Raw genomic sequence first — 26,425 nt, 5'->3', positions numbered from 1 at the left:
TGTGGGTGTGTAGTATATCTGTGTTGGTGTGTGTTGGGTGTCGTGTGTGTGGGTGGGTAGTGTGTGTGATGTGTTAGGGTGTGTGTGTTGTATGTGTGGGTGTGGGGTATCTGTGGGTGTGGTTAGGGTGTGGGTTGTGTGTTGGTGTGTGTGGTTTGTCTGTAGGGGTGTTAAGGTGTGGGTGTGGTGTGTGGGTGTGGTGTATCTGGGTGTGTTGATGTGTGGGTGTGGTGTATCTGGACGTGTGTGTATTAGGGTGTGGGTGTGGTGTGTGGGTGTGGTGTATCTGGGGGCGTGGTGTGTTAGGGTGTGGGTTTGTGTGGTGTGTTCGTGTGGGTGTGGTGTAGCTGGACGTGTGTTAGGGTGGGTGTGTGGGTATGGTGTATGTGGGTGTGTAAGGGTGTGTGGGTGTGGTGGTGTGTTAGGGTGTGGGTGTGTTATGTGCGGTGTGTGCTAGGGTGCTGGGTGTGTGGTGTGTGTTGGGTGTGGTGTGTGTGTGTGGTATGTGGTGGGGTGTGGTGTGGGTGTGGTGTGGGTTGGGGTGTGTGTGTGTGTAGTGTGTGGGTGTGTCACAGCCTGGTTTCTGTGGTGGCACACTGTCCCTGTCCTGTGGTTGGGGGTGGGCTGGCATCAGGAGGTGATGTGACCTGGGGCCGCCATAGTGATGAGAAAGGGTTGTTCAGGGGCTCTGGCTGGGACCAGAGAAGAAGGCAGTTTGCAGCCTACCTGGGCCGTTGCCTGAGAAAGGACCAAATCAGAGGGCCCTGTAGATGACGGGGAGAGCGGGGGTGGGGGCAGGCTGGGTCAGGGCGGAGGGATGGTGAGCCATAGCAGGTGTGTGAGCGCAGCAGTACCCTCTGGTGTGGATAGGGTGGGCTGAATCCAGCATTGGGATTCCTTGGCCCCCTGTGGAACCAAAGGCTACAGGAGTGGGGCTGGGGGGTGGGGGAAACCAGCTGTGACTGTCTCTCTCTGATGAAAACAGCAGCAGGTAACGGTAATATTTTATTACCTGTTCTTCCCACACTGGGGCAGGGGCATCCCCTGTGCCACTAGTGGGGATGGGGAAAAGGCCTGACAGGAGCGGCGGTGGTGCAGGTGGAACTGGAGCCAGGGGCCATGGAGAACATAACGCTTATCCTGCCGGCCAAGGACAAGAGGAGGTGCATTTAGTAATAGGACCGTGGGCAGAGGTCCTGGGCCTGCAGCTGTGGGGCCTGGCCTCCCTGCCCGTTCGTGGCCTTGGCCCAAGTTCTAAGGCCACCCAGGAATCTGAGGGACGCGGGAGGGGAAGTCATGGAGCCCTGTGGGGCAGCGTGTACCCTGCTCCCAGCATAGCCTGGCCACGCTGTTCTCCCAGGGTAACATCTCTGTCCCAGCATCCCAGGGCCAACACCAACCTCCTGCAGCTCACGGTCCTGCCTCCCCCGGCCCTCCAACACCAGCCCTAAGCCAACTGCCCAGCAATACTCTGGCCGTCACCTCCGCAGCCTGCAGAGGCCACAGTCGGTCCCCTGACCTTCCTGAGCCATGGATGCCATCAGTCTAGTGCCCCGGGTATCCAGGAGAGCCTTCCCACCCTCATGGCCTGGGCACCCTGACAGAGAGGGGCTCAGGGCTGTTAAGCCCTCTTCCGCCACCTGCCAGGGGCCTCAATTGTCCTTTTTCAACAGGCACCCCTGTTCCTGCAGCCCTCTCCTGTACCAAGCTCCGCCTGGGCTCTGCAACACAGCAGTGACTCAGAGAGCCTCATCCCTGCCTTCAGGGAGCCCACACTTCGCTGGGGAATGACAGTGCATCTCACCACTGACTTCAGCACACCCAGGCCTGACTGTAGGGGCCAAACCCTCTCCTTAGGCCTTGTCAACTGCTGAGAGTGGAAGCAGCCTAGCCTCTACGCCGATTCCCTCCAGCTGCCCTGTGCCAGCTCCCATCCTCCGGCACCCCCTACAGGTGGCCCTGTGAACACAGGCTCCCCGGGGCTGGGTCTTGGGACCTTCCTCATGTCTCTCAACTACACAGGTTCCTGAATCACGTGTCGCCTCGAGGCACAAGCTCCCCGATTCTCTGATCCTCTGATACCTACAGGATGTCCAACAGTTCCATTCCCAGAGATGGTATGGGACTCCACAAGTTATGGGGGTCAGTCCCACGGGGCTGCACCCATGTCAGATGCCACCTATACTTCTGGCAAGCAGGCTAATAAATTGCGAGTTCCCACGACCCCCACTTCAGGTTTGGTAATTTGCTGGAACAGCTCACAGAACTCCGGAAAATGCTCACAGCCAAATGGAGAAGGCGCAAAGGGCAAGGTATGGGGCGGGCCGTGAAGCTTCCATGCCTTTTCCAGGCATGCCACTCTCCCAGCGCCTCCATATTTTCCCCTAAACCCCATTTTTTTTTTTCTTTTGAGACAGGGTCTTACTCTGTTGCCCAGGCTGGAGCGCAGTGGTACAGTCACAGCTCACTGCAGCCTACACCTCCTGAGCTCAGGTGATCCTCCCACCTCAGCCTCCCACGCAGCTGGACTACAGGCGTGCACCACCAAGCCCGGCTATTTTTTTGTTGTTTGTATTGAGACGGGGTTTCCCCGTGTTGCCCAGGTTGGTCTCAAACTCCTGGGCTCAAGTGATCCGCCCGCTTTGACCTCCCAAAGTGCTAGGATTACAGGCATGAGCCACCGTGCCTGGCTGACTGCCTATTTTTCGGCTTAGGTTCTATGAAGAATGTGTATCAATGTGATGAAACACTTTGTAGATCTTAAAGGGAGCAGACTGGGAGGGGGAGGGGGGCCAGCCTGCCCAGACTTCCTGGACTCTGGGTAGCATTCCTTCCTCCAGGGTATGGGCAGGACCCTCCTGGAATGAGGGTCTTCAAGGGAGCAGGCAGAGTGTCCTTTGCCAGCTTTGTGGCTTTTTTTTTTTTAGGGGAGAAGGGCTCCAGTTTCTCTGACCTGCCTTGGAGAAGAGGAATTCTGGTTTCTATGGTTTCCAGGGGAGAAAGGGGCTAGAGGCAGGAGGGCAGGATAAGGTCGGAGAGACTGGATTCTGAGCTTTCCAATGCCCTCATCAAAGCGCTGGGCAGGCCAAGTCCCTATACTTGAGGGCGGGTGAGTTTCTGTGTTCTGAGCCCCAACCGTCTCATTTGCATATATGTGATTGATTAAATCATTGGCCGCTGGTGATTGAGCTCAGTGTCTAACCAAGAACCAGGAACAAACACCAAATACTCTTTCACACTCCCTATTCCCAGCCCTCAGGGTCTGCCCAAGACCCCAAACTGCCTCCCACGTAGTCCAATTTTTCATCTGCCCTGTCCGGGTGGCTTAGGTGGCTTGGCCTGTAGTTTTCTTTCAGCGAACTCCTCTTCATGTCTCAAAACCCTTGCTAGCAGCCCCCTCATCTGGGGAGCCTGTCTTGCAGGGGCCCTGCCTGTGAGTTCCCACCCACTGGGGACGGGGGTGTCCCAGTCCACTTCCAACTCCCTCAGACTGGGGCCCCTTTGAGGGTGAGGCCTGGACCCAGAGTCTTAAGCCCTCATCCTCCAAGGTCAGGCCCTGTCTCTTGCAAACGTTCCCAACTATCCACCTTTTGGGCCAGCTCCAGTGGTGGAAACTTTCCGGCCTCCAGGCGCTTGTTTTGGAAAGTTCCTGGGGGAGCTGCCCCGGCCTGCCCGCTGGGTTCCCACGCTCCCTTATCAGCGCGCATGAGGGGGGCGCCCTGCAGTGCAGGCCTCATTCTTCCCCTGCCTCGGCCCTGCCCGCCTGTGCATCCCCTCCCCTTTCCAGCGAACAGCCTCCCCATTCGGCCCACTCCTGCCAAGCCCTCCTGCTGCAGGTGGGGAAACAGGCCAAACAGGCCCCATCCTTGTGAGTCCCGTGGGGACAGAGTGACTTTGTCCCCCGAGATGGATGGGAGCGGACATGCGGAGCCAGGGGTTGGGACTGCCTGGTAGGTGCTGCTGCCCACGAAGGGGGAGTAGGTGGCAGCGTGGCTCCGAGGAGATTCTGGCTTTGGAGTTCTGGTCCTCTGCCTGTTTCCCCTGCAGTGTCTCTGACCTAGACCTCCTACCCCCCGGAGGCCCAGCTTCCCTGCCCAGCTCCACCCCCTGGCAGCCTCATTGTCCTCTTGTAAAGGGGGAATAGGCAGCCATGAGCCCCTGGGGGCTGCGGAGCGAGTGAGGTGAACCTATACGCGCCGCGCTCGTGGACGCCTGGCCACTTCCGCCAGACGGGGACCCGATGGCCACGGTGGCTCTGGGTTGTCGGGCCTCGAACCGGGGTCTCCAGACGTTGGGCCCCTCCCCCCCGGCGCGGGAGAGGCGGGGAAGGGGGCGGGGCGGGGGAGGGGCCGCAGCGCTTTTCTCCGGAGGTCGCGCGCCTGAGAGCCCGCGCTGTCCACCGCCCGCTGCCTGAGTCGACTCTGCGCCGGTGAGTGCGGTTCGGGGCGGGGACGGCCTCCGTGGGGACCCAGGCTGGCTTGGCCCGGCCGCTTAGAGTCCCCGCTGACCCCCAGCTCACCCCGGGCCCCCAGCCCGCCGCGATGGAGGCCGCCGCCCAGTTCCTCGTCGAGAGCCCGGACGTGGTCTACGGCCCCGAGGCCATCGAGGCGCAATACGAGTACCGGACGACGCGCGTCAGCCGCGAGGGTGGCGTTCTCAAGGTGGACCGGGGGCTGGGGAAGGAGGCGTGCTGGGGAGAGTGGGGCGGCGCGGGGAGAAGGGCACGGGACCCGGGGTTCACTGCGCGGTCTGTCTTCAGGTGCACCCCACGTCCACGCGCTTCACCTTCCGGACCGCCCGGCAGGTGCCCCGGCTCGGGGTCATGCTTGTCGGCTGGGGCGGGAACAACGGCTCCACACTCACCGCCGCGGTGCTGGCCAACCGACTGCGTCTGTCCTGGCCCACGCGCAGCGGCCGCAAGGTGGGGGCGGGAGGGGCGTGGTGGGTAGGGAGGCTTGGTGGGAGTCCTTGCGGGCCGGGGCGGGAGCCTGCAGGGGGCGGGGCTCTGCGGGACCGGGGGGGCTGTAGGGGGCGGGGTTCTGCGGGGCGGCGGGCTGCAGGGGCGAGGGACCTGCCCGGGGCTGGAGGCCTGTAGTGGGCGAGGGACCTGCAGGGGGCGAAGCTCTGTGGGGCGGGAGGGCTTGTAGGGGGCGGGGCCTGGCTGCAGGCGGACCCCGGGGAGGGGTTTCGCGAGGTAGCGGGGGCTCCTCGGGAGTCTTACAGGGCGGAGCTTAAGGTGCCGGAGGTCTCGGGGGAGGGGCCTGGGGGCAGCGGCTTCCGTCCTGGCTGGGAGCCTGGAACTGAAAAATGCCCGAAAGTGGGGCAGGGCTTGAGAGCCTAGGTGGGGCCCAGGCCGGGTCGCGGCCCCTTCGCCACTCCCACCCGTCACCTCACCGTGTCTGCTGCCCCCCAGGAGGCCAACTACTACGGCTCGCTGACTCAGGCGGGCACCGTGAGCCTGGGCCTGGACGCCGAGGGCCAGGAGGTGTTCGTCCCCTTCAGCACGCTGCTGCCCATGGTGGCGCCCAACGACCTCGTGTTCGATGGTGGGCAGAGCCCTGGGCCGGGGTGGGGCGGGATGGGAGATGGGGTCTGGAGGGGCCCAGGATCCGGGCAGGGTCGAGTGTGAGGGTCCCCCCAGGCTGGGACATCTCGTCGCTGAACCTGGCCGAGGCGATGCGGCGCGCGAAGGTGCTGGATTGGGGGCTGCAGGAGCAACTGTGGCCGCACATGGAGGCCCTGCGGCCCCGGCCTTCTGTTTACATCCCCGAATTCATCGCGGCCAACCAGAGCGCGCGCGCGGACAACCTCATCCCAGGCTCGCGTGCGCAGCAGGTGCTGTCCCATCCCGCATCCCTTGCTCCCTGCCACTTGTTCTTCGCCACTTGGTTCCCCCTTTTTGCCCCACCCCGCGAATCCAGGCCTCACTTGACACCCGGGGAACTGAGTGGCCCAGGCCTCTGTGAGTCCGAGAGCATGTACAACCAACTTCCCTACACCCTCCATCCTCCCCACACCCTCTCCATCCAACCCACAGCTGGAGCAGATCCGCAGGGACATCCGAGACTTCCGGTCTAGCGCGGGGCTGGACAAAGTCATCGTGCTGTGGACGGCGAACACGGAGCGCTTCTGTGAGGTGATTCCAGGCCTCAACGACACAGCCGAGAACCTGCTGCGCACCATTGAGGTGGGCGCACGCCCGGGTGGAGCAGGTCAGGCAGGGCCAGTCCCAAACACAGCTCTGTGCTGACTGCCCGCCTTGCCCACAGCTTGGTCTGGAGGTGTCGCCCTCCACGCTCTTCGCTGTGGCCAGCATCCTGGAGGGCTGTGCCTTCCTCAATGGGTCCCCGCAGAACACCCTGGTGCCTGGAGCCCTTGAGCTCGCGTGGCAGCGCCGGGTTTTTGTGGGCGGAGATGACTTCAAGTCAGGCCAGACCAAAGTCAAGTCCGTGCTCGTGGACTTCCTCATTGGCTCCGGCCTCAAGGTGCGTGGGCCTAGGGGGCTGCCGAGTGCAGGAAGGGGGCCTGGGCCGCAAGCACCTGGCTTGTGGGGCCGCAGAGCCTGCAGCTGCTGGGGCTTCCTTGTACCCACAGACCATGTCCATCGTGAGTTACAACCACCTGGGCAACAACGATGGGGAGAACCTGTCGGCGCCATTGCAGTTCCGCTCTAAGGAGGTGTCCAAGAGCAACGTGGTGGATGACATGGTGCAGAGCAACCCAGTGCTCTATACACCCGGCGAGGAGCCTGACCACTGCGTGCGTGGGGCGCGGGCGCGGGCGCGGGGTTGCCCGGCGAGGGGTGGCAGGGACCCGGGCAAACTCCTGCTGCACTCCAGGTGGTCATCAAGTATGTGCCGTACGTGGGAGACAGCAAGCGCGCGCTGGATGAGTATACCTCGGAGCTGATGCTGGGCGGAACCAACACACTGGTGCTGCACAACACGTGCGAGGTGCGGCGCGGCCTCAGGGGCTGCTATGGGAGGCAGGGCTTGGCCACCGCCCCCATCTGACCCACCTGCCCCGCAGGACTCGCTGCTGGCCGCACCCATCATGCTGGACCTGGCGCTGCTGACCGAGCTGTGCCAGCGCGTGAGCTTCTGCACTGACATGGACCCCGAGCCGCAGACCTTTCACCCCGTGCTGTCTCTGCTCAGCTTCCTCTTCAAGGCGCCACTGGTGCCGCCGGGCAGCCCGGTGGTCAATGCGCTTTTCCGTCAGCGCAGCTGCATCGAGAACATCCTCAGGTGCACCCTAGCCTCCAGGTTCCCGCCCGGGGCCCAGATACCCCCTGGCTAAGCTATGCACAGGGCTTGGGGGGCTGTAGGCGCAGGGATACCCCCCCTTCTGCCTGTGGGGTGTCTGGCTCTGCTAAGCTGTGTGGCCTCTCCAGGGCCTGCGTGGGGCTCCCGCCACAGAACCACATGCTCCTGGAGCACAAGATGGAGCGCCCAGGGCCCGGCCTCAAGCGAGTCGGACCCGTGGCTACCACCTACCCTGTGTTGAACAAGAAAGGACCGGTACCCGCTACCAATGGCTGCACCGGTGATGCCAATGGGCATCTGCAAGTGGAGGAGCCCCCGATGCCCACCATCTGAGGCCCTGGTCACACAGTTTCCCGGCTCTTCCTCCCCGCTGCCCCCCAGGACCCTACCTTGAAGGCCCTCACAAAGACAATAAAGGCGCTGCCACTTTTAGCCCTCCTTCCACCTGGGGTTCTTGGGGCCTGTGACCTGACTCTGCCTCCCTCTACTTCCCTGACTCTTGAGCGCCCAGCTTCAGTCCCACCCCCTCTGCCCATGGTCATCACCCCAACTCCCAGGGAGAGCCCAGAACCTGGAGCCTTGCTCTGCCCCCAGTCCTCAAAGGTGGGGCTAAATGGGGGCGGGGGCGGAACAAGACCACAGGGTGGAGGGTGTGGTGGCAGAAGACCAAAAAGGGAATCTGAGACAAGCTACCAAAAACCAAAACCAGCTTCCATTTATTGATGGGCTCCACCCCTTGACGTCCTGGGGAGAGGGGCCCCCCAAAGAGCCTTTCTCTCTGGGACAAAATACAAATGGCAGGAAGGGTCCATACAGAAAAGAACGTCTCTGAGGTCCTTGCGTTTTTAATAAAATGGTAAGAGTCTTTCGTGTGGGGCCTCCCAGCTGGGCAAGCCTTGATTGGCCAGGAGTCCAGGTGCCCGAGGTGTGACCTCAGCCCCTCGCCCTGAGCAGGGGCGCTGGGCAGAAGCCTAGGCCCGCAGAGAGGCCCGGGGCTGCCACCCCATCACACGCTCATGGTCATCCCTGGCGAGTACTGCGGAGAGAGGAGGGGGCAGCGCGCAGGGGCCGAGTTCAGCTCCGGAAGAGGCTGGGACCCGCCCCCAGGGACAATGGGGGACAAGGCAGGGCTGGGTCCTGGGCAGACATGGGGTGGGGACAGGAGTGAACGGGGGAGGGGCGATGCATGGGAAGGCCGCCCTGGGGCGCGGGTCCCGAGGTGGGGGCGGATGGGATCGGGACGATGAAATAGGAGCGGGAGGTGGTGGGGGGGATGGGGAGAGGTTGAGGAGAGGGGAAGGATGCCGCGGCCGCCCCCCCACCTGGCCCGCCGCGGTCACGGTCTTGCTCTGGCCCCCCGGCCGCCCCGCCGGGGCCTGCCCGCCAGGCCCCTCCGGCCCGACGCCGCCGCGGGGGGGGAGTCGACGCAGTCGCTTACGCTTTCGCTCGGGAACGGGTGCAGGAAGGTCCCGGCGGCCGCCATCTCGCCGTCGTCCCGCGGGGTGCCCGGGGCGTTGCTCAGGCCGGCCACGGCGCCGGGGGAGCTCTGGGGGCGGCTGCGGTCAGCGCGCAACTCCCTGCCCCGCCCCCTCCCCGCCGCCCCCCCGGATCCCACCCCCGGCAGGAGCGCTGCCTCCTTACCTTCGGCAACCCGTCCATGTCGCCCGAGCCTACAGACACGGACAGACACGGGCACGGGCTCAGACGTGCTGGCGCCAGGCCCCCCGGCCTCCAGGGGCCGACGACCCTCGCGACCTTCCCCTGCCGCCGCGCCCCCACCCCGCACAGCCCGCCAGGAACCCCGGGACTGAGGCCAGGTGGAGGGTTGGGCCTGGGGCGGGGAGGGGCGGTCAGTGCATCCTCTGGTTTGGTCGCTGGATCCCCCTCCAGCTCTGGGCAGCCCCTGTCACTGAGCGGCCCCCGGGGGTCTCAGGACGCCACTAGACGCCTCCACCCGGCAGGCGGGCTGACGGCGGGGGGAGGCAGCCAGGGAGCGCACGGACCCGGAAGGCAACGTGGGCAGGAGCAGGGACGCCCACTCACCCAGGGATCCGTTCACGTGGTGAGGCTCCATCGCGCTCATGGCGGCCATGGGGCCCTCCGGGCCAGGGCCGAGCGGGAACTGCGGGCATGGGGACAGCGTGGGACTCAGGCCACCCATTCCCCAAGTGGGGTCACCGCCTCGAGAAGCACCCCCGCAAGCCCCCACTCACATTAGCCCTGCCGGCGCCCGGCCCGATGGAGTTCATGATAGTGTACATGTTTTCGCTGGAGTTGGTGGAATCTGGGGGAGACCAGGAGGGTGCCAGGTGTGACGGGGTTTCCCCCAAGCACACCCACCCTCGCACACCCCGCCTCTGCCTAGGCCATACCTCCAGGGCTAGGCATGATGGGTGTTCCAGGGGGCCCACCTCCTCCTGGGGGTCCCTGCACACAGGAGACAGGAACCGTGAGAAATGGCCCCTCATCTGCCATCCCACAGCCCCTGCCCAGGGGTGACCCAGCTTTGCTCAGACTTACCGTGTAGCTGCCAGGGGATGAGGAGGAGTAGGGGATCTGGGGACAGGGGCAGCTGTGAGCGGTCAGCCAGGTGGCTCACCCAGTGCCCCTCCCACCCCGCCCCAGGCCTGCCCACCCAGCCAAAGGCTCACCGAGTTTCCACTGGGGCTGGCCCACGGGCCACGAACTCCTGGGCCCCTGGAAGAGACCGTGGATGACAGACTCTGGGGCTAGTCCATGTGGATCACAACCCTCACCACACACCCCGCACACCCTGCTCCACTGTATCCCCAGACAGACCACAGAGCAGCAGATGTTGCTGGAAAAGTGGCCACCATGAGCTGCCAGGTTCCAATCCCAACCCATCACTGGCCCCAGGGGACTAACTGCTACTTCAAGTCTCAGTTTCCCCTCAACAGTGGCCATGAAATAAACAATATCCAAGGCTGTCCTGAGGATTCAGGGCCTGCCCCAGCTGACCCAGCCATGAAGCTGGTGGTGGCCTGCGAACTGCACACTCCTAGGGTCCCCAAGGGTCTTACATGTTCATGGCAGGCAGGCCTGGGCCGGCAAGGGAGTTGGGTGGGGGTCGCATGCCGCCTCCATAGCTCTGCGGAAGCAAAGGGGCTGTTAGGGGCAGACCGGGGACAGCCCGAAGGCCCCACCCACCAGGGCTCCACTCTTACCTGGGGCCCCACGCTGGCCATGCCACGAGGAGGCGTCACCCTCTGCATTGGGCCGCCCATGCTCGGATGCCCTGGGGTGGGGCAGAAGGAAGGGGACTTGGACCTGGACCATTCCCCAGTGTGGACAGTGGGGAGGCAGCAAGGTCGGGGCTCTGAGAGCTGGAATTCTGATTGATGGCAGGATAGGGGCTGGAGCTTCCCTACTCACCCTGGGCTCGTGGGGAGGGCTCCATGGCGCCAGGGAGGAGGGGCTGGGAGCCGGGGAGGCCTGCGGGAGGCTGCGGAGGGGGTGCGGCGGCACTGAGTGTGGGGTGCTCCCTCCCCGGCCCAGCTCCTGCCCCCCCTCCCCTCATCCCTTTCTCACCTGACTCGGCATCCGCAGGGTGGGCCGGGGGCCCCCTGGGAAGCGCGGTGACATGAAGGGCTGGAAGAGGTGGGCGGGGATCAGCACCTCCCCTCACCCTCTGGTCCCCAAAGCTATCCCATTTCTGCTATGCTGGGGCCCCCAACCTGGGGAGCCCCCTCCTCCAGAACCAGCCAGCAAAGCCTGGTCGGCTGGCGCCAGCCAGGACATCATGGCGTGAGGGGGCGGCGCTGGGGCGGGGGGATGTGTGTGTGTGAGGGGCAGGCACCACAGCTCCTTACCTGACCGTGAAGCCCCATTATGGAGGCATTGGGGTTGTGGGGGGATGGGTGGGAGCCGGGGGGGCCCTAGAAGGACAGAACCAGGTGGGTTGGGGGGAGTGAGGCCCTACTGGGTTTGGCTGAGGAGGGGAGGTGCTCCATGGAGGCAGAGGGGTGGGCCAGCCTATGGGACAGGGACCCTGTGGGAAGGCTTCAGGGCAGGACTCAGGCACCAGTGGTCACCAAGACCACTGTGGCCACTGCATCCCCAAGCACGCTGTGCGCACACATGTGCAGGCCAGGCGCACAGACATCCACCCTCCACTGCACTCGGGCCCTCCCTCACTGGCTCCTGAAAGGCCCACCTGGGCACACCTGCGGCACAGGGGACCCTCCCACCCAACTCCAGCCTGCCGGCCTCATGATCTCTTCCCACGTGGGAACCCCTACCCTCAAACGCATGTTCAGCCACAGTTGGGGGCCAGTGGATTCCAGCCGGGGTCATACCTGGAAGAAGCCAGCAGCCATGGGGCCTGCAGCCATTGCGTCACCTGGGGCCATACTCCCCATCACAGGGCTGGGGGCGGCTGCAGCACTCTGTAGGGGTGCAGGAAACCCAAAGGGCCAGGTCAGGACACTTGGACATTTCCTACCTGGGGTGTGCCCCCTCCTGTCTGCAGGTGGCTGGCCCCATGGGACAGCGAGCTGGCATTGGTCAGTGAGCACACTGGGGTTGTCAGCCTGAGGATCTGTGGGTCTGAAGACCCTGTTGGACCCAAGACCCAGTGTTGCCCTCATCTCTCACAGACCTGCTCCCCACTCCAGACCCATCCCAACTGGCCCTGCATTGTCCTGGCTGGCAGGGCAGCTCAGCTGGGTCCCCAACTCTACTCAGGACACCCCAAATAAACATACACACAAATATACCGGCAGTTTCAAGAGCCTCCCTGAAGGCTCTACCTTAGAGCAGGTGTAGACCCCTGCCCCACCCCACCCTTCGTTCAGGAGGGAGGGGGAAAAGCAGGATTCTGGGGTGGGGTCCCCATCCCCCAGCCTCTCAGATCAAGAAGGGGACAAGACAGGGTGCTGGAGAGGGGGCTTCCTGTATCTGCCAGAAATTCTGGTGGCAGCGCAGACCTGGCCGGGGACCAGGTTCTAGACCTGTCTGCTATGGGGCCTACAGGGTCTGGCAGGGGAAGGTGGGAAGGGGGATGTGAAGTGGGGAGGGGGGCCCGGTCTATGAGGGCAGAGGGACACCTCTGGGGACAGGGAGGGGAGAACTTCTCTCCTGGCCCCTGTCTGTATGGTCCAGGCCAAGCCCCAAACCCCAAAAAGAACGGGATGGGCTCTCTCTGGGGTTGGCCCAAGCCAGCACACAGGGACACTCAGGTGTTTGTGGCATGAACTACAGCCACTTGGGCTCAGAGAGGTTGAGCACTCTGCCTGCAGTCACACAGCGTTTCCTGCCCTCAGAGACTGCTGCAAGGAGCCCCCTGCCTAGAGGAGGGCCCCTGGAGAAATCCTCCCTCCCCCTGTGGGGCTGCGGGCTGGCCCCTTCCTGCCCCTTCTCTGAGGTTAGCCTCAAGCCTCCCGCCAGGGTCCTAAGCTGGGGGAGGGGGTGGAGGTGGGAGCCCCCTAAGCCCACCGTGACGGAGAGCACTCCCAAGGCCCAGAACAAATCCTTCGAAAGCCCTCGTGCCCTAGGGGACCACTCCTGTGCCACTTTCTCAGTTCCAAACTGCAAGGTCCCCTCTGGGCTCTGGCCCCCACCCCGCCCCCTCCCGTAAACACAATGGCCTGGAGCAGCTGCGCTCCCAGGCGGCCCCTCCGGTCCACTCCCGGAGGGTGGGGAGGGGGCACCTTTGAGCCCTGTGTCTATCTACCCCGCAGGGAGGGCAACCCCCTCTCGGGCCACGGCGGGTGCCTGAGCGTTTCCTAGTCGGGGACGCTCCACCGCACCCCCCCGCCCCCTGCGCCCTGCAGCTTCCCAACTCTAGGCCCTGAGCAGTTAATCCCGGGCGGCGCGCCCTCCCCGGCGCTTGGCCCGGGCCAGACCCCCTACGTCAATCATCCCTGAAGAGGAGCCGGCCCGGCCCGCGTTGCCATGGCGATGGGCTGGGCGCTCCGGCGTTTCCTGGAGACGCCAAGGTCGGCAGGCAGCCAGGGAGGGGCGGACAGAGCCCCACCCCGCCCCCGCTTCGGAGGGCGAGAGAAAGGCGCGAGAGGAAGGGGCCGCCTCCATGCGGGTTCGGCGGGCAAGGCGCCCCGAGTTAGAGCGAGAGCAACGGAGGCGACGGCCCGGCATGGCGAGTCCCCGCGGGGATTCGGTCACCCCAGGGCTTGGGCGGCCTCCGCCCTGGGCCCTGCGGTCTACGCTCTGCGCCGGCGCTGCCATGGTAACCGCTGCGCGCCTGGGAAGCGCGTTCACGCCGACTCGCCAGCTCAGCCCTCCTGGCCCGGCGGGGGGCGCCCAGAGAGGATGCTAGACCCAGACGGCAGGGATGGGGGCAGAGTCGCCCAAGTCCACAGCTCCAGACACCCCCAGGGCCCCAGATCTAGCGGGACTAGGACAAGGGGACCACACACGAGTAGTGGGACACCATTGGGGGTGAACAGCAGTGACGCCAGGAGGGCTTCAGCGTGCCCAGCTCTCATGCAGAGTGCTGGAGGTATCTTCAGAGACATGGGCGCCCCACCCCTCGGGCCGCCTCTGCCTTGCTGGGGCCTGCGCTCCGGCGCACAGGGGGCAGGGGGTGGGCGGGACTGGCGCCCCCCAGACGCCCACCGGCAGAGCCCGCACCTCCCCCTCAGACCCAACAGGGGGGGCCAGGTGGCCCAGCGCAGAGGATGAAGGGAAGGGCTGCCATCTGCTGCCCCATGACAACAGGAGGCTGCCATCCCCTGCTGTTAGCCAGGCAGCCTCCACTCCAGGCCGGCCTCTGACCTTTTCCAACCCAGAGGGAAAATGACAGCAGAGAGGGAGTGGGCAGCTCCAGGTACCCGGCAAGGTCAGAAAGTGTCCCAGTGCCTGGCCCATCAGGCACCCTGACCTGGGCTCCCCGCTCAGAGGAGCAGCAGTGGCCCCCAACGCACACACGGCAGAGGAGGGGGAAGGCAGTGAGCTTCCCCCATCTCCACGCAGGCTCACATGAGAGGCGGGGAAATGGCACCCCCCAGTGCCCCGATGGGGGTGGGAGGGCTGTGGGGACCCTCAGAAGCGTGGTGCAGTGGAAAAGAGCTTTCCCTTACTCTGTGAGTGACCCTGGACCAAGTGGAGGGTGGAGGGACCCCCAGAAGTGGCCAAGAGCCTGAGTGGCAGCTGCAACTCTGCCTGTTAACCCCAAACTGCCACCATCCCCAGCCCTCCTCTGGCTGTGCAGCCCCCCACCCCACCTCCCCAGCCACAGGCCCAGCAGACCTCCCGCCCTGGAGCCCCTGAGTCCCTGGGGCCAGGACTCACATAGTCCTGGAAGGCCTTGGCCTCGCCGGAGTGCTCGCAGGCCTCTCTTCGGTCAGGCGCCGCGCAGTACAGGTCCCAGAAGACGCTGTGGCCGCAGGGGAAGATGGTTGCTCCACGTGCCTCTCTCAACCCCCTTTCACAGCCCACCCACAGCAGCCCAGCACGTACCACCACCAAGAGTGCAGGAACCCGGGGGGCTCCCCCAGCGTGATGTTCTTCTCCCATCGGATCTGCAGGGAGAGGAAGGTGGTGAGGGGGTGGCCCTACCTGACCCTGCCCCACCACGCAGCAGGGTGCCCAGAGAACATCTGGGCAGGGAGGGAGTGGGGAGGGAAGGGTAACGGTGGGCACAGGGTCCCAGGATGTGTGGCAGGTTCCAGCTGGGCATGCGGACCAGATGCCTGGATGCCAGCCCAAGGCCCAGACCCCGCGGAGCCCTCAGTTCCCAGGGCCATCAGAGCGACAACGCGGGCCCACCCACGCCCTGGATCCCCAGTGGAATTGGAGGAGGACCCCCCCGGGTGTGGGTGAGGAGGGAGGGCCAGGCTGGAGGCAGCGGCTTACCTCAGACAGGAAGGTCTGGGCTGACTTCTGGGCACCGATGTGCAGCAAGTACTCATAGACATACAGCGCCAACCTGCGGGGGCGAGGCAGCCCAGGGGGCTCAGGCTCTCCAAGGCAAGGGCCCACCCCAAAGCCCTTCCATCATCTCTCAGGAGGGCGGGTGGAAAGGTGGCCTCCCCACCAGCTGCTCAGCAGGGACAGCTCATAGTTACCCATCTACGTCCTGCAGGCCCCTCCCAGGCATCCCTGACCCCCAATTCCGGGCCGAATTCAGCTGTGTTCCGCGCTCCCTCAAGGACCAAGTCCTGGCCCTGTCCTGCCAACACAGACTCCAGAGAGGCCTCAGCGCTGGGGAGGTCTCCTCCATAGAGGAGTGTCATTCCTGAGTGTGTGTGGGGTGGGGACGACCACTGGCACCCTGGGCCATGTAGTGTGCTCAGGGCCCACCTCCAAACTCATCCCCAGTCTCCCCAGCCCAGGAAGGAAGGAGGGAAGGGGCCCTCCGCCCCACATCCCCCGCAGTCCCTGGACCCCATCTCTTCCTTGGGGAAGAGATGCCCATCCACCATGGTGGTCTCGACCCTTTCTGCAGACCGTCCCCAGACAGGGCAGTGCTGAGCCTGGGGCAGTGTCTGGGGAATGGAGGTGGGGGGCCAGGGGAGGTAGGGCCTGCAGTGCCATGTCTGCAGTGGTGCCGCCCTACCCAAACGCCCACAGGGCTCTGCGAGTCCCCAGCCTGCCAGGGACCCCTGGACTCACCCTCTCAACCACTGCGCACCCCAAGAGCTTGGACCTGGGCCACCCTCACCCAGCCAGGTGGCTCCAGCACGGCCCTCTGCAGGTCACAGGGGGAGGCCGGACTGTCCACCCCACTCCAGTCCAGCTGCCACACCAGAGAGCAGAGGACAAACCCCCTATCCAAAGGGTCGCCCAGTCCTGTGGCACCAGCCCTTCTGGACCTCCCTAGAACTGAGCTGCTCCCCGCTCAGAGCTCTTGTACTGCCCAGCTAGGGACCCACGAGAGTCTGCTGGGGGTTGGGGGACTCTTAGATTCAAGACAGGGTACCAGAGGGCCAGCCTGAGGCTGAGCCCTAGAGGCGAGAAGCAGGCAGGCGTGGGGGCCCTTCCAGCCGCCTCCAGCTCAGCTGCACCGCCCTCTCTGGCTGCCGGCCCCATCCTAAAATAACCTTCCTTTGACTCACGCTCTGCTCCCTCCCAGCTAGGCTGCTCCAATCCCAGCACCCACCACCCATCAGGCCCCCCAGGTCCCTTTCAGATTTCCAGCCCTCCTGTTCCTGCCCCGGCCCCTAGAGAACACGGGGATTTCCTGTCCCACCTGGTCCTCACGGGCACTGCCCTTGCCCCAAATCTCATCCTGCCTCCCTTCTTTCATTCATTCACTTCTTCATTAGTTCCTCTAGCATCCATGAAGTGCCTTTTGTGCAGTGCACACACCCAGCCCCTGTCCTGGAGGCCACGTTCTTGAGGGGAGAGACAGAGATAGGCAATACCTGTCAAGAGAGGTGAGCTCTGTGGCAGCTTAGAAGGCGCTGAGGCTACGGAAAGGCAACTGGGGTGACATCAGGGAGGGGAGGCAGTCCAGGGTAGAGTGCACCAGGCTCACACTGCACCACGTGAGCTGTGAAGGCCACCCCAGGGGCAGGGATGGGGCAGGACACCCAGCGCCCAGTGGTCACCCCTGCATCATCATAGCACTCTTGGAGAGAGGGCCCCCAGCCCAGGTCCTGCTAGATCCTGACCTCACACCCCTCCAGTCTCCCACACCTGCTCTTCCTCCACTTTTCTAGCCCCGCGGCCTGCAGGCCCGCCTGTCTAGCTCACTTCTGTGGCACCCTGGCCCATCTAGAGGCTTCTGAGCTTTTCCCTGTGGCTAGTAGCTGACAGGCCTGCGTCCATCAGTAGAAGGGGAGCACACAAGGCCAGGGTGGGCAGGTTCAAGGGGCAGACCGACCAGCCTGGGGAGCCCAGTGCCAACCCACCTGCCAGGTGTTTCCACCCCAGCCACTTAGGGGTCAGAGCAGGGGGCATGAAAGGCCAGAGTGGGGTAAGACAGAGTTGCAGGAAGGCTGGTGAGCTGCCCCGGGAGGGCGGGGGCAGCGGGAGGTCCTGCCAAGGCTGCATTCTGGGTACCCCATACCCAGGGCATGGCTGTCCAAAAGGCCCAGGGGGATTCCTGAAGGAGGGGGCTGCCAAGGGTTCTACGTGCCTTCCTTGTCTCCTGTTCCTCGACTGTCCCCATAAGTGGCCCCCCAGAGCCCTCTCCTGCTATCCTCCCCTGCCCCCCCCCCGCAGGCTACCAGCTCTGTCCTCTCCTCTGCTCTCCCTGTGCGGCCGCCCGTCCTGTTTTGATGACGCCTTCAAATAGAGGCTGTCCAGAGGGTGCTATGGCCTGACCTTCCCCAAACCTGGGATTCCCTGTCCACTTGACATCTAGAGGCCCAGCCTCGACACCCTGAGCCCCCACCCGTTCCCCATTCTCCCCTCTCCCTGCTCAGAGACTGTCAGCTTGGCCTTTACATACACATCCTGTCCAAGGAGCCTCTGGTGGTGTGCGCACAGGAGTGCACCTGTGTGAGATCCACCCAGCTGTCCCCAAACATCACTGCATTTAAAAAAACACTGAAGGAAATCTCTCTCCTGATTCGGGCCCCTCTCCCCACCTCCACTGTACACCTGGGCCAGGCCACCCACCGTCTCCCACCTGGATTACGACAGAGTGCCCTCCAGGTGCTGCTCCCCCCACCTCCATGTTCCTTGTTCAAACCCTCCTGTGCCGCCCCCCACCCCGACCCACACACTGGCTGCCCTGTCACCCCAGGGCCTTTGCGCACTGTTTCCCTGCCTGGGGCACTTCCACCCAGAGACTCCAGTATCACCTATTGGGGCTTCACTGTCACATGGAAGCCCCCACCCTGCTCCGTCTCCTCCATCTGAGAGTCTCTGTCTTGGGCCCCGATGGAACGTGTCTTGACGTGGGGCGGGGACTTGGAGTCTGCTTACTGCAACGCCCTCAGAATGGAGCTGGGCATCCTGGGCCCCAGTCACCCCAGTGAATGAACAAACTGGCCCGGGGACCCCCTCCTGGGATGCCGGGAGGATTAGGTGAGCCATGGGGTAAGCACTGATGAAGGTCAGCAGCTATTCTGTCCACACTGAGGATTTGGGAGTTTATCCTGGGAGCGATGGGAGGCCAGAGGAAGTTTTCGGTTTTGCTGCTTTCCCTTCCACGTTAGTCCTTTTATTTTAAACAGGATTCAGTCTCCAGGGAAGAACTGTGGGTTATTATTGTTTTGGGTGAAAAGTTTTGAAGCCTGGCTGTTCGGCCAGGGAGTTTTGGGACCTACAAGGTCCTCCCCTCCCAGAGGACTGCTCCGGGGGCGAGGTCTGGGGGCGCTACCGGTTGGGGCCCTGAGCTCAGTTATAGGAAAGGGCTCTGGATGCAAATCACCCATGCCCCCTGCCCCTCAACGGGCACCTGCCCTGGGCCGGCATAACCTCTCAGGGCCTGTCGCCTATGAGGGCTCCCTGTGCCACACAGGCAGGTGGCCAGAAAGGAACATGGGGAGGCACCCGGAAAAGCAGCAGGCAGCTCTCCCTGTAGAAGGAACACAAGACTCGGAGGACATGGGGCGCCTGGACCTGGAGCGAGCATGAGGCTGCGCAGGGAAGCAGAGCCAGGATGAGGTGCTAGCACCTGGTGGCCTGAAATGTACCACAGCTACCACCGTAATGACACGAGTTACCATAATTACCCAGAATGGCCGCAGTGGATGCTCCCTGCTCAGCACCCTCCTGGACACAGACGCTGCTGGGACAGGAGACACCTGCCACTCACAGCTTTGTGTCACCGTGCCATCCGTCACTAGGTCTCACTGCTGTCCCCAAAGGGACCCTCCAACCCTTGCCGTCTTCCCTCCCCTCTGCCAACCCTAAAGGCCAGGCCTCTGGCAGCTTCTTGGCAAAGTGGTGGCCTCTCCTGACTGCCCTCCACACCTGCCCCTCATAGCCATTTCCAGCCAGGGCCCAAAATGACCACATCCAGTCATGAATCCCATCCCTGGCTTACCTGCCAGGCTGATGAACAAGCCACCGGCATCCATGTGCCGGCTCAAAATCAAGCATGGGAGAAACCCACGAGCTGCCAGGCAACACCAACCATGGCTGTGATTCATGGACCTCTTCTCAACCTGCCTGGCAACACTCGAGTGCTGAAGGATATACACACGCCCCTCTTCTTGCAAGTGGCCCACTCAGACCCCAGCCTCCCTCAGCCCACTCTGCTGCCCCCACACTCCGCAGTCACTGCCATCTGCTGCGAGCCCCCGAGGGCAGGCACCCACCAGGTACTCGGTCCCTTTCTGGAGCCAGCTGGCCGAGACCTAGCGTGAGCCGGGGAGGCCTGTAGGCTCCAAGGGCAGCCAGAAGGGGCTCAGGATTGGGGCCAGAGAGAGAAGGAAGGACAGACAGCACCTCATTTTTAGGAGGCATGAGGCTCATTGCAGGAAGAAAAGTGCAGTGCTGGACAGTCGAGGTTTGGAGCAGTGTAACCTCTTCACCCCATTTCGCAGAGAAGGAAACCGAGGCCCAGAGGCAGGAAGTGGCTCGCCCGAGGCGGATACTTCCTGAGAGCCAAGTGACTGCCCCAGCAGGTGCTCTGCCTATGGGCTCCCACCCAGTCCTTGCGAAAATCCTGAAAGATGGGTCGTCCACATTTCAGATGAGGAAATTGAGGCCTAGGGCTGCCTCTGAGAGCTCATCTGTGCCAGAGAAGCTGAGTTCTCGTCAGGTGGCTTCCTCTCCAGGGCCGTAGTGTCCCTTTCGTTGAAATGTGGGGATGCAGCCATCTGGCGTTTTCCAGGCCTTCTTTCATAGAGGAACCTCACCTCCAAACCAACACTTACACGAGACCCTCTCAGTGAAATGGAAGCATGCAGGCTGGCTCTGGCCAAAGATGGGCCCTGCAGCCTCCCCACTGGCAGCTGAGGGTCTTCCGAGAGCCTTGAGTCCCAAGGCCCATGTCCCCAAAGCACCTCTGCTGGGCAGGTTGGGGAGTGGGAGGACAGTATGGGAAGGAGGCCAGGAATGCAGCTAACCCCCTCACCCTACCACCCCCGGCTCAAACCTATGAAATCTCTTCCTTCTTACTTGGGTCCAGGCTGCCATCAGCTCTTTCACTGTTTTTCTTTTTTGTTCTTCTTTTTGAGATGGAGTCTTGCCCTGTCACCCAGGCTGGAGGGTAGTGGCGCGATCTCAGCTCACCGCAACCTCTACCTCCTAGGTCCAAGCCATCCTTTCACCTCAGCCTCCAGAGTAGCTGGGATTACAGGCACCCGCCACCACGCCCGGCTAATTTTTGTATTTTTAGTAGAGACGGGGTTTCATCATGTTGGCCAGGCTGGTCTCGAACTCCTGACCTCAAATGATCCGCCCACCTTGGCTTCCCAAAGTGCTAGGATGATTATAGGCGTGAGCCACCACGCCCGGCCTCCCCAACTCTCTTTCAGACAACTGTGTCCACATCCCCAGGGACTCCCAGCCTCTGTTCTTGACCCCATAAGCCCCACTCCACCTGGGAGCCAGAGCGCACTTCTGCACACACAACCAACTGTGGCCTATCTGGCACTCTTGCAGGCTGCCTCTTCCTCCACCTGGGCCCAGCCCCAGCAGCTTTTCCTGGTCCCACCTCAGGGCCTTTGCACTTGCTGTGCCCTCCACCTGACATCCCCTCACCCTTCACTATCTATCATCCACTTTGCTTTCTCCTGGTAACTGGATACCTGCCTCCCTGCTGGGGTGGGGGCTTCTTCAGGGCCACCGACCCTGCCATCCCGACCAGAGCCTGCCTTCCTGACTGCCACACCCTGGGACACCCAGGGCAGATATGCTGAACCAGTGAACAATCCCGATTCCCACTGGGTGGGTGGTTGCCTCCAGAGCCAGCAGCTGGCTGGAGACACACAGGAGACAGACCAGGGGTCCAGGGGTGACCATGGCAGACACCTGCTTCCAACCTGAGCAGGAGCCAGAGGCCAATTTCAAAAAGTCTTTGGGTTTAAGGGTGCTTGGAAACGGAGCTCATCTTCCTAACTGCACACAGGCAAGGGAATCATTTGCCTACCACCTTCTGGCCAGAAGAGCCTCTTCTCCAAAATGACCCAGAGGCTGGGCAGAGGGGACAGTCATCTTTGTGGAGGGGTGGGGCATCCCAAGTCAGCCTAGACAGAAGAGGCAGGATGGGGGACACTCAGCCAACGTCCAGGGCTCCTCTCCAGCACCCAGACATTCAAGTCCTCACTCCTGGCCTGGCCTCAAGGCAGGTCCTCATGGGACCCCTCCCTGCTGACCCAGCCTCCTCTCTGCTTGGGTGGCCAGTTCCACACCCCGGACCACTCCAGGTGGCTCAACTTCGAGGATCCTGCAAGTCCCCCAACAGCTATGACAAGACTCCCCTCCTCCTGGGCACTTTTTTTTTTTTTTTTTTTGAGACGGAATCTGGCTCTGTCACCAGGCTGGAGTGCAGTGGCATGATCTCGGCTCACTGCAACCTCTGCGCCACGGGTTCAAGCGATTCTCCTGCCTCAGCCTCCGGAGTAGCTGGGACTACAGGCGCCCACGCCCAGCTAATTTTTTTATTTTTAGTAGAGAGGGGGTTTCACCATGTTGGCCAGGATGGTCTCGATCTCCTGGCCTCGTGATCCTCCCACCTCGGCCTCCCAAAGTGCTGGGATTACAGGTGTGAGCCACCGCGCCCGGCCTCTGGGCACTTTTAACAACACTGCAAACTGCCACATGCCCTTCCTGCGGGACGGTCACAGCCCCAAGCACCTTTCAAATTCTCTCCACTCGGAGAGCACACTTGGCTGCCTCCCCACCCCGAGAGACCTCAGCCCCACCACGACCCTTCCTCCATCCGTACGGTGGAACCTGCCCCTGCCAGCTTCAGAGCGCCTGGTCCCCACGGTCTGGAGCCACGCCCAGAACAAGAGGGCCCCTCAGTGTGCACTCTTCGATGGTATCAAGAGAGGGGCTCCGTCGTCCCTACCGGCCCCTGGACTGTGAACCATGCGGCTTCTCCAGGGGCCCCACACAGCTGCTGGGGCCAGGGCAGACAGGTGGCCGCGCGCCCCTCCAGCCGCTCTCCAGCTCTTCCCCAGGCGCCTGGGGTCTCCGAGCCGACACTCTCGCTCGTCCCGGAAAACTTCCCCGACCTCGATCCCCGTGCTTCCGCAGCCTCGCGCACCCACGTCTCGGGGAGGCCTCGCGACCCCGGAGTCCCGCTCGGGGATCTCGCGCGCCCCCTCAAATCTCGCGCCCTCGGGTTTCGCGCGCCCCCGCCAATCTCGCGACCCCCGGAGCCGCTCGGTCTCGCCCGTCCACTCCCGTCTAGCGCCCCTCAGGTCGCCCGCCACCCCTCAACTCCGGCGACCCCTTGGGGTCTCGCGCGCCCCCCGCCAATCTCGTGCCCCTCGGGGGTCGCGCGCCCCCGCCAATCTCGCGACCCCTCGAGCGCGCTCGGGCTCCGCGCTCCCCGCCGCCTGCGCCCACGTGCCCCGTGCGGTGCCCGCCCGCGCCGGAGCCCACGGAAGAGCGCGGACGCCGAGCCCCGGCCCCGGCCCCGGCCCCGCACTCACTTCTCGCGGGCCTGGCTGTCGGAGGGCACGGCCGAACCCTTGCCCCCCTTGGCGTACATGCTGCTCCGCGCCGCCGCCGCCGGGGCCCACACCTGTCAGGCGGCGCCGCGGGCCGCGCTCGCCGTCGCCATAGCTACCCCGCGCCCCCGGCCTCACCGCCCCGAGCCCCGGGCGGGCACGGCGGGCATCGTCCGCGCGGGGGAGCTCCAGACGGCCGCGGCGGCGGCGGCAGCGGCGGCTCCAGCTCCGGCCCCGGCCGCAGGGTGGCTTTTTTTCCTCCCTTTCCTCCGCGCGGGCTGTTCCGGGAAACGCGCGCTCCCCTCCTCCCGCCGCGCGCGCCCCCGCCCGCTGCCTCTCCACCGCCCGCGGGCGCCGCTCTTAAAGGGGCGATGGCGGGCGCGCGGGTGGGTCCCGCCGCCGGGACCGCGGGCGGAGCGCGCACGCGCAGTGCCCGCCGCGGGGGGTAGGGGCGCGGCTACACACTCGGGGGTCAGGATACGGGACGGCCACCCAGGGACGCACAGCTGATCGCGGCTGCACACGCGTGCGCGCACACACACGTTCACTCACCTCAAATGGAGCCAGCCACCCACATTGTTGTACACCCTGCCACACACATTCGCAGCGACACCAACATAGCGCTCTACACAGCAAAAGTGTACCCCGCTGCTGGAACGACTGCGGATAGCCCCATAAAGCCTCAGGCAGTGACACTGGGTGTCTCACCCCGCAGAGCTACCCACACAGCACGGGTGGGAACCACCGCACACACAGCCCGCCCAGCGACACACATACACTGCCACACACCCAGCTCACAGTGGCCGTCTTGGAACAACTAAACACAGGCCACCGCACACAGGCACCCAGCCTCACGCAGACGCACGCTTATGCAAGGCCATGCCACAGCTTCCAACAGCCGTGGACAGAGCCCACGGAGTTAACTCACAGTCACCCTGGGGCGCACTATCGCGGCCTCCTGAGAACCACACCCTACCCAGCTCCACAGTCACAGGGCCTGCGGACACTCAGCCTCCCGCCCGAAGTCACACAGCACAGACACAACCCAGGAACACAGACACAAAGCTCCTATAGTACCCAGGCTGTGGGAGCCACCCGGCACCACCCCCAAGTAACACCCGGTGACAATACTAGGTGCTGGGTGACTGCTCTTTGGGCTTCTCAGCCTCGGTGCTGTGAGCTGTAAATGGGGCGTATCCCACCTTTGTCTGCGGGAGTCAGGGTGCAGGCAGTGGGTGCCCTTTTCCCCTTCTAGGGCCCTTCATCCCCCCACTAGGGGTGTTCAGAGAGGGTGGAGGCGGATACTGAGGCAGGGACCCCCGCAGGGTAGGGGTGCCCGGGTACCAGTGGGTCGTGTGTGGACGGGCAGGGTAGGGGAAGGCGGTGCGGTTGACTCTAGGTCTAGATGTTTCTGTTTGCCACGGCTATTCCTCTTTTTTCCTATGCAAGCCCGCGTATGTGTGTGCAAACACGCGGCTCCTGTGTGAGTGCACGTGTGCATCCTTGTGCGTGGGGGGGCTGGCAAACACCCAATTAATGATCGCTGTCTCGGCGACTGTCCCTGGCTGCGCGGTGGCAGTTGTGGGTCCAAGTCGGGCCGAGTCGCCCAGTGAGGTTGTGTGCACAAGTGTATGCCGAATGTGCACGTGTGTGCCTCTGCGTGTGGGTGGGCCGCCAGCTCCCTGGGACCTGTGTGTGGCTGTGTTCACGTTTCGTGTGTGTGTGTGTGTGTTTGTGTGTGAATGTCTGGATGTCTCTCGCTGCCAGCTGACCCCCCAGATGCCTCCCCGATAAAGGCCGGCCCCCCAGCACGTGAGACCCGCCCCCCGCCCCCACCCCAAGCCTTATGGCCGGCGGGAAGCCGCCGGGGCTCCAGCCCCGCCGAGAGGAAGGGAAGGGCAGGACCGGCCCCAGCCCCGCCTCCTCCCCGAGGGGCCTCGGCGCGGGAGGGGGGACGCCAGCCCTTCCCACTTCCTGTCCAGCCGGCCGCCCCCTCCCCCAGCTTCCTCTCCCGCGGGCCTCCGGGCTCCGGCTCGGCCGGGTAGGAGAGGCCCGCACAATTCCGCAGGGCCTCGGGCTGGCGATGGCCCCGGAGCCTGGGGGACCAGGAGGGGCGTGGGCTTCGGCGTCCAGGTCACTCCCATCCTAATGATCGCCCCCACCACTGCCCCCGCCAGCGCCTAATCCTAATGAGGCACAGAGAGGGTGTGGCTCACCCAAAGTCACACAGAGCCTTGGTGACAACCGGGGACTCCCGGGCCCGGCAGATGCCCCTCCTGCCACCTCCAATTTAATCTCCCAAAGCTCCGTGGCTCCCCAGGGCCCTGTGTGCCCTGGTTGTGTCCCTCGCCCCCTGTGAGCCACGGTTCCTTGGGTCAATGTGAGTCTTCACCCCATTAAACATGTATTGAGCGCCTACTGTGTGCTGGGCTCCGGAGACCCAGCCGGGACACGTTGCTACCTCTTGGAGCTCAGAATCTGATGGGGGAGGTGGCCAGTCAAAAGCTGGCGAGTCAGTCGGTTAATTTCAGGGAGTGCCACGTGCGTAAGAGGGAGGGGACCCCTGGTGACAGGACGGGCGACGGCGGGGTCGGTCGGTCTCCCGGGGGAGGGCGGACGCGGAGGGAGGGAGGGAAGGAGGGAGGGAGGCGGCGGCGCCGGCGGCCCAGAGAGCTGCAATGGGGGAGGCGCAGAGGACTGGAGCGAGGAGCGCCGTTCTCATGGCAACCGGGAAGGATCTCCAAACACAGCCTGGGCGCTGGCGGAAAAGTGCGAGGGCAGCGGGACCTGGGTCCCACGCGGCGTCGGGGAGGCTGAGCCGCGCGCACTCCCAACCAGGGCGCACGCCTTGCGGGGGCAGAACCCGCAGAAAGGGCCCCCTCACCCATACGAAGGACGGGCAGGGCAGGGAGGAAAAATTATTAATAACGGGGAGGGGAGGAGTGGATTTGAAAGACCTGGAAGTGTAATGTTCAGACTGTAGTCACGGTAAGGACTAAGGCCCTGAGGTGGGCACACGGCGAAGGCGCTGGAGGCAGAGCCAGGAAGCGGCCGTGGCCGGGGCAGGGGGGAGAAGAGAGGGATGATGGCAGGGAAGGCAGAGAGCTAGACCACGCCCAGCGGGGAAGGGGTGAGATTTTTCTCTAAGAGCATTAGGGAGCCATGGAAGGGTGTGGAGCCGCGAGGAGAGGATGGGATCTACGTCAGGATTTTAAGAAGCTCCATGGGAGGCCGCACGTGGTGGCGGCGTGTGCCTGTAGTCCCAGCACTTCGGAGGCCGAGACGGGATGATGGCTTGAACCCAGCAGGTGAAGGCTGCAGTTAGCTGTGATCGTGCCACTGCACTTCAGCCTGGACGACACAGCAAGACTCTTACTAAAAACTAAAAAAACCGGCCGGGTGTGGTGGCTCATGCCTGTTATCCCAGCACTTTGGGAGGCTGAGGCGGGCGAATCACCTCAGGTCAGGAGTTCGAGACCAGCCTAAACAACATGGTGAAACCCCGTCTCTACAAAAATACAAAAATTAGCTGGGTGTAGTGGCGGGCGTCTGTAATCCCAGCTACTCAGGAGGCTGAGGCAGGAGAATCGCTTGAACCCGGGAGGCGGAGGTTGCAGTGAGCCAAGATTGCACTCCAGCCTGGGCAATAGGGTGAGA

General features: G+C 63.8%; 2 protein-coding genes across 5 annotated transcripts; one reads left to right on the top strand and one right to left on the bottom strand.

Moving 5' to 3' along the window:
- The first annotated feature begins 4,352 nt into the window (after positions 1–4,352).
- Positions 4,353–7,703, top strand: ISYNA1 (inositol-3-phosphate synthase 1). The gene is made up of 11 exons (XM_032170153.2): positions 4,353–4,429; positions 4,533–4,661; positions 4,760–4,921; positions 5,414–5,546; positions 5,642–5,835; positions 6,038–6,187; positions 6,270–6,485; positions 6,595–6,759; positions 6,840–6,953; positions 7,030–7,247; positions 7,394–7,703. The coding sequence occupies exons 2-11, from the start codon at positions 4,542–4,544 to the stop codon at positions 7,596–7,598; spliced, it is 1,677 nt and encodes a 558-aa protein (XP_032026044.1). The 5' UTR covers positions 4,353–4,429; positions 4,533–4,541; the 3' UTR covers positions 7,599–7,703.
- Positions 7,704–7,955: 252 nt separating this feature from the next.
- Positions 7,956–23,168, bottom strand: SSBP4 (single stranded DNA binding protein 4). 4 transcript variants are annotated; one of them, XM_032170159.2, is made up of 17 exons: positions 22,751–23,154; positions 15,099–15,171; positions 14,703–14,764; positions 14,535–14,619; positions 11,582–11,671; positions 10,815–10,874; positions 10,659–10,728; positions 10,451–10,521; positions 10,307–10,374; positions 9,917–9,962; positions 9,786–9,821; positions 9,638–9,692; positions 9,479–9,549; positions 9,309–9,387; positions 8,907–8,935; positions 8,704–8,811; positions 7,956–8,301 (listed from the first exon to the last, which is right to left on the bottom strand). In XM_032170159.2, exons 1-17 carry the CDS (start codon positions 22,807–22,809, stop codon positions 8,272–8,274), a joined length of 1,092 nt encoding a protein of 363 aa, XP_032026050.1. In that variant the 5' UTR covers positions 22,810–23,154; the 3' UTR covers positions 7,956–8,271. The 4 variants fall into 4 exon arrangements, with proteins under 4 accessions (XP_032026050.1, XP_058280695.1, XP_058280696.1 ...); XM_058424712.1 differs by having other exon boundaries at positions 8,588–8,811; positions 9,638–9,821; positions 22,751–23,168; XM_058424713.1 differs by having other exon boundaries at positions 9,638–9,821; positions 22,751–23,164.
- Between the last annotated feature and the right edge of the window lie 3,257 nt (positions 23,169–26,425).

The sequence above is a fragment of the Hylobates moloch genome, unplaced genomic scaffold (genome assembly GCF_009828535.3).
Source record: "Hylobates moloch isolate HMO894 unplaced genomic scaffold, HMol_V3 SCAFFOLD_12, whole genome shotgun sequence".
Classification (NCBI taxonomy): Eukaryota; Metazoa; Chordata; class Mammalia; order Primates; family Hylobatidae; genus Hylobates; species Hylobates moloch.
Note: the sequence above shows the minus strand (reverse complement) of the source record. Positions and strands in the feature narration are given on the sequence as shown.

What these genes read in the sequence shown, in the direction of transcription:
- ISYNA1 (XM_032170153.2), top strand. Translation starts at nt 4,542, where the DNA reads ATGGAGGCCGCCGCCCAGTTCCTCGTCGAGAGCCCGGACGTGGTCTAC. An exon ending in TCATTGGCTCCGGCCTCAAG is followed by an intron (nt 6,486 to 6,594) that starts GTGCGTGGGCCT and finishes TTGTACCCACAG; the next exon opens with ACCATGTCCATCGTGAGTTA. An exon ending in TGCTGCACAACACGTGCGAG is followed by an intron (nt 6,954 to 7,029) that starts GTGCGGCGCGGC and finishes CCTGCCCCGCAG; the next exon opens with GACTCGCTGCTGGCCGCACC.
- SSBP4 (XM_058424712.1), bottom strand. Translation starts at nt 22,809, where the DNA reads ATGTACGCCAAGGGGGGCAAGGGTTCGGCCGTGCCCTCCGACAGCCAG. An exon ending in CCAGCCCCAGTGGAAACTCG is followed by an intron (nt 9,822 to 9,916) that starts GTGAGCCTTTGG and finishes CCCTGTCCCCAG; the next exon opens with ATCCCCTACTCCTCCTCATC. An exon ending in CATCATGCCTAGCCCTGGAG is followed by an intron (nt 9,550 to 9,637) that starts GTATGGCCTAGG and finishes GGTCTCCCCCAG; the next exon opens with ATTCCACCAACTCCAGCGAA.